Source organism: Amblyomma americanum, chromosome 3 (assembly GCF_052857255.1).
Source record: "Amblyomma americanum isolate KBUSLIRL-KWMA chromosome 3, ASM5285725v1, whole genome shotgun sequence".
Lineage (NCBI taxonomy): Eukaryota > Metazoa > Arthropoda > Arachnida > Ixodida > Ixodidae > Amblyomma > Amblyomma americanum.
The window spans coordinates 201,035,829-201,041,828 of record NC_135499.1 but is presented as its reverse complement, the minus strand read 5'-3'; the positions used below and the strand labels follow the sequence as shown (position 1 = coordinate 201,041,828).

At 51.2% G+C, this 6,000-nt stretch overlaps 1 protein-coding gene across 2 annotated transcripts in view; it reads right to left on the bottom strand.

Annotated features, from left to right (window-relative positions):
* Ca-beta (Calcium channel protein beta subunit) overlaps window positions 1–6,000 on the bottom strand; it is a 118,246-nt gene that overhangs the window by 89,117 nt on the left and 23,129 nt on the right. For both annotated transcript variants that reach the window (XM_077659660.1, XM_077659663.1), the window contains exon 2: window positions 2,114–2,194. In XM_077659660.1, the coding sequence (XP_077515786.1) occupies window positions 2,114–2,194 (81 nt within the window). The remainder of the gene's footprint in view (window positions 1–2,113; window positions 2,195–6,000) is intronic.

Genomic DNA, 6,000 nt, shown 5'->3' with positions numbered 1-6,000 from the left:
CCTTCAGTGGGCGTAGTCAGGCTGATGATGAGGACAGGAAGTGCACGGCGAAGGGCCTCGGGATGAGTGCGCGGCCACGCACGCGGAGTCAACGTCGTCAGCGCGAGTCCGAGGCACGTAGATGTGCTCCGAGGACGATATTGACAGGAAGTGACCACAAAGGAGAACACATACAGCGGGGCAAAACGAGGGTTGACGAGCAAAATGAACGTCAGGGATGGCGAATGTGGGTTCTCTGTCCTAAACAGCGCCAGACAGAGCCGCGAAAGTTGCCTCAAGTGAGCCTCATCAGCAAAAGCGGTGTACAAGCCACACGCCTGTCGCACATCGGATGACAACTAAGAAAGCGCACACACCGGGACCGGAAGCGCGCGCACTTCATGAGGCTACAGTGAGTTCCGTATAAAAGGTCGCGGTCTGATCTCTGTGACGCCTTGAAGCGCGTGCCTCGTCTCTTAAACAAGACCGCATCCATTCGTCCCGAGCTCCTTGCGCACTTCAACTAGTCGGTTAGCGCCAGGCATACTTAGTGTTCGCCACATGTTGCGAGATTATAACAGCACTTAGCTTTCGGCAGAATTTTGAGCCGCTGCGGAGCGCTCGCCTCTGGTAGAATGCTCACAAGCCTGCCTGTGGCACACGCATCCTCATACCTCCATTTGAAACCACCGCGGTAACAAAACACGCGCGAACACGCCATTGCAAATCCGCCAAATGAACGCGAAGCCGCGCGCTCGGATAGTCGCGCTTCATTCGTCGAGCTACGAACGTTCGCTATCAACAACAAACGTAACGCGAACAAGAAAACTGAAACGCCAACACAAAAACGCAAACATGGTATCTCCTGGAGAGTAAATACAAGCGATGCTGATTAGCGGTTCTAGGCGACTCCTAAAACCTTCTCATTTTGCTACTCGTAGAACAACTGTTTTGTTCGCGTTTCATCTGCTGCTGACAGTAAGTCGCGCCGATCTCCTAACGGGCCCATCCCCGGCACTGCTGCGCGGTAGAAGCAAAGCAGGGCCCACGACGACGCCCCGTGCAAGCGTGGGCAGCGGCATCCCCTCTTCCCGCGAGCGTTGCCGGGGCAACGAGTCCCTCAGCCCCGAGTCAACGTGGGATGCCAATAAAATTACCCCTCGACTCGTGCCATGCCCACTTGTGGACAGCAGCGTTCGCCTGTTTACAGCTGCCGGCCCGGCGGGAGAGTCCGGAGAGCGCCAGAGAGGCGACCGGCCAGTCGTTATGCGCGCCGAAGGACGCGGGGCGTCCAGCCCGAAGCCGTGCACACACCACCGAAAGTAACGAGCCTATACGCGTGCCAGCGGTGCCGTAATAAAAGTGCGGTGCAGACTTGGCGCCATCTTGCGTCGAAGACCTTAACCAGCTGCTCCGACCGAGTAAAGCGTGCGTGGCCCGAAATAGCCAGCCACGCCCGCGAGCACGATCATTCGACGATGAATTCAGGCTCAGTTGGTCGCTGATTCCGCGCACGTTAGAGGAAATAATACACGCCAGCGGTGGTCACCGTTTATTTACATCTCCTACGAGCCGAACTGCTTAACACAGTTGTACAGGCTGAAACTGACAGCAGGAAGAGAAGAATACGAAGGCTAATGAAGGCAATTTCGCCCGCGAAGAGGAACGATTTAGACTATGGGTACATTCTTTTAAGCTATATATTATATGCATCAGAGGAATGAGCATCAAAGGAGAATCAAGCTAGAACAAAGAAAGGAAGGCGATAAATAAACTAATCGAAGCCGCGTTATCGAATAAAAACAGAAACAGGGCAAAGCAAAAGAGGAAAGCAGCAGGAACTGCAAGAGCAAACGTAATCGAAGGCAAAGTACCGACGCCTTGTGCGCGGTCAGGTAATCAACCACGCTTGCAAGTACAAGACAACAAAGACAACGGATTAAAGCTCCAAAGTATCCAGAGAACAGGAAAAAAAAAAGCAAGATTGAGGGTCCCGTATTTTCGGGTCAGTGACATGCACCACTCAGGCCCGCGTGTGTCCGAGAGGACGTGAGAGAGAAAGAAAAAACAAAGGAAGAAAAGGACACACAGCTGTGACAAACAAACAAGGGCGTGTCACCGCGCCCGTACTCACCTGCCTGGCGAAGCTGTTCGAACTGTCTGAGAAGTTCCCGTCGGGGTGCCGGATGCGTTCGCGTCTCTTGTTGACAGATGCCTGTCAAATGGAAAGGGAGAAATAAAAACACAAGAGTGAGGATAAAGAGCGCGCGAGATTCAAAAAGAAAATTTTTTGGGCGGTGAAAGAAAAACAAGCAAAATGTAGACAGAGAATCTCGAGAGCTGACAATTCACTCCGACTCGACCAAATATAACAAGTGCGCCAGACATGCGGTGCCACGCGTCTCGGCGGACGTCGGCAAGCGAACTTCGCTTCACTTCGACTTCGTGGGCGGCAACTGCTCTGTACTTTCTACACCTTCAACCCCGCCACTGAAAAGGTATAGCTAAAGGTACAAGGCAAAGTGTCAGTTAAAACTCCCCCCCGCCCCTCTCCCCCTCCGCCTTTTTATTTTTATTTTTTCGGGTTTCGTGGATGTCAGCGGAGAATGGTGCACCTCCGAAACGATAATATAACAACGCGTTGCCAGACCAAAATGGGTTACTGTGTACGCTTAAAATGTTTCGGAATAATAACGAGTAAATCAAATCATAACAACCACCGGCGGCTGGTAACCGAGGCAAGTTTATTGCAGGACAAAAACATTTCCTAATACCCCCCCCCCCCCCCCCCCCGCCCCTCTTCAGCAATCATGTCATCGGCCACCCTACCTTGGCGAACAGCTGAGCTACGGGTTTGTTCCGTAGACAGAAAGGAGAGCAAAGAATACACTCTGTGTGGGCGTACACTATTGAGAACTACACAAGTGAAAATAATAGCGTACTTTGCACCGCTTCTACAAACCAGCGCGAGCGTAGAGCGGAGATCAAGTTTTCATCGCGTACTTTTCCTCTCAACACCAAACCATACTACGACCAGACAAGCCAGGCGCTTCCAAATCTCAAACTTGGTGGGATCACGCATTTCAGGGACGGCACCTTAGACTCTTTTTTTTCTGCTTTTAGAATCAATAACTCCAACGAATGCTGCTTCAGTTAGCGCTGTTACAACTGCATTCAATGATTACTTCTGCCCGTCGTATTTGCGACTTCCTTGCGCTGTTTACAAAGCAAATGTCAATTTGTATATATGTATGTGGACGCCATCGCCTATTCACAAAGCGATTGAGTTGTACACTGACCCAGTTAGGCAGTTACACTTGCTACTCAGCGGCCCGAGAAAGACACACACCGCTGACACCCGGGGATTGTGGATAGAAGTAACATTGTCACGGGGACATTTATTTCCTTGCTAGTATCAACGCCTCGCGTCTGTGAATAAGGCCGAACAGTTTTCACGCACCCTGTAAGGGATACGAGTGTCATTAAGAAAGCATTGAGGAGTTAGTAAATTATAGTAAATATTTCTATTTTCCCTATCTCAACTTTCAGAGGTGTCCTGGCATTTCATACAACCTGGGAGCACCGACTACCCTGGGTGTCATGGACTGCATTCAAGCGTCGAAAATCGCGATCCGCGTAGCTTTTCTTTCAGTGTGGGAGAAAAAAGAATCCACGGGGGCTGCTAATTATTTTATGTATTAGCATCGCGATGGCGTTAGACGCTGCTGATGCCTTTGCATCAACGGAGCGGAAGTGACGTCACATCTCTCCAGCCAGTGGAAATTATCCCCTCTGGTGACGCCACTTCCCTCCAGCCAAGGGGAATTACCCGGTCTGGTGGTGGTGGTAATAACTTTATTGATAGAAATATATGGGTGGGTCTCGGTGTCGAGCTACTCTTCACATCTTTTGACGTGGTCTGTGGCTCTTGTGGCAAGGTTGGAGCTCCTACTCCAGGGCCCCACTGAGTCTTGCCGCCAGGTAGGCTTTCTGCACCAGTCCTGTCTGGACCGCCGGATCCTCGCTGGAAAGCATCCTCTCCCACTGCTCCGCACTCGGGATTTTGTTAATTGCAGCCGCATTTATTCTCTTTTCACACCACGTTGTATGAATTAACGTGGCTTTGTCTTCGCACCACGGGCATTTGCTGCTATATATAGCTCTGGATGAATCTTACTTAGCATGTTTATATTCGGGAAAGTTAACGTTTGTAGCTGTTTCCAGTAGACCGCTTCCTGCTGGTCGAGATTTTTGCGAGGTGGGGGATATCTAATCCTGACCCCCTTAGAGTAATTCAGAATTTCTGAGTATCCTAAGGGCACTGGTTCCGCGTCAGGCTGCTCGAGGCTGGTTTGGTTGGAGGGTCGGTTTTGTAAGCTCTCGAGCGCTCCTATCCGCCTCGGCATTCCCCGCGATGCCTGTGTGTCCCGGTACCCCCATTATTATTTGTTGCAATTGTTTTTCCTTCGGCGGTAATTTGGCTGTCTTTAGGATGTGGAGCGCTGCCCCCCCCCCCCCCCCCTCCCCTATTTTGCCATTCATGTAGTTTCTGCAAGCTGTTTGCAAGTCTGTTAGAATTATTAGGCACCTTTGAGCACGGTAGCCCTCTGCTGCCGCTAGGGCAATGGCAGCCTCTTCGGCATCCTCAATCGTGCCATCCCTGATAGATGCGCTGGCTATTTCTTTGAGCTCATGATTAATTGCCGTTGCAACCACTCTATATCTGTTGTGCTGTCTAGTTCTTCCGTATGCAGCCGCATTCGTGTACGTAATGTTTTCTTTGTTGGCTAGGTTCTGTTGCACATACTGTGCCCTAGCCTCCCGTCGCCCCATTATGCAGGTTCGGATCCATATTTTTGGGGGAATTGGTGCTACCCTAATTGTTTCCCGCAGTTCATTGGGTATTCGTTTTGATCTTCTTATCTCTGACAGCGCACCCTCGTAGCCGCACCATTTGAGCAGCTCTGTCCCTGTTTTGGTCTTTTTTTTAGCCTCTGGAGCTGAGCTACGAGTTGGGCCTCCCTTAGCTCCTCAAAGGTGTTATGCAGACCTACAGCCATTAGCTTCTCCGTCGAGGTTGATTGCGGTAGGTGTAGGGCTGTTTTGTATGCTCTCCTAAGTATCGTGTCCCCTAGCTTTATTTCTGCTTTGTTGCAGTTGTAGTACGGTATGCTGTATGTAATTCGGCTAACCACTAGGCTATTTACGAGCTTAAGCGTGTCGCTCTCCCAGTGGTGACGCCACTTCCCTCCAGCCAATGGGAATTACCCGGTCTGGTGACGCCACTTCCCGCCAGCCAATGGGAATTACCCGGTCTCGTGTCGTCGCTTCCCTCCAGCCAATGGGAATTACCCGGTCTCGTGTCGTCGCTTCCCTCCAGCCAATGGGAATTACCCGGCATGGTGACGTCACTATCCTCCGACCAATGGACGAATTTTATGAACGACATAATTCCTAGCGAACCAGCGCAACGGCACGACGGCAAAAGTAAACAAAGCGCTGCGTTCCGACCCGTCTTCTACTCCTGGCGCGCTTAGAATTATGTCTGACCAACTCGTCCACCATTTCATGTCTATGACCGACGGCACATGTTTTTCTCGATGAGGCTTTTAATGATATTGCACTAAAATATCGCATGCTCCAAGGTTCGGACCGTGAGGTGTGACAACAACCAAATGCACCAAATTATCCCCCCCCCCCCTTCACCCACCCACCCGACCACCAGGAAGGCGAGAGTCTAAATTGGCAACGTGGACCGATGCATCATCTTGCTGACGCGGGAATCTGCACAGCCTTGCTCTTGATTGCTTCTCATGGACTTTCTCAGTGACTGCTAGCTGTGAGGCAAGCCCCAGTGTATACCGCTCCGCAGCCATCGTCCTCTAGTTTTCCACGGCAACTGCAGACACGTGATCCTTCGTCACTGGCCAAGGTGCCGCCAATTGCCCTCGTGTTCGCCGGGACTAACCAGTCGGCGCGGCGGATGACAACAACTGAACAAAATTTCAGTGAAAATAATTA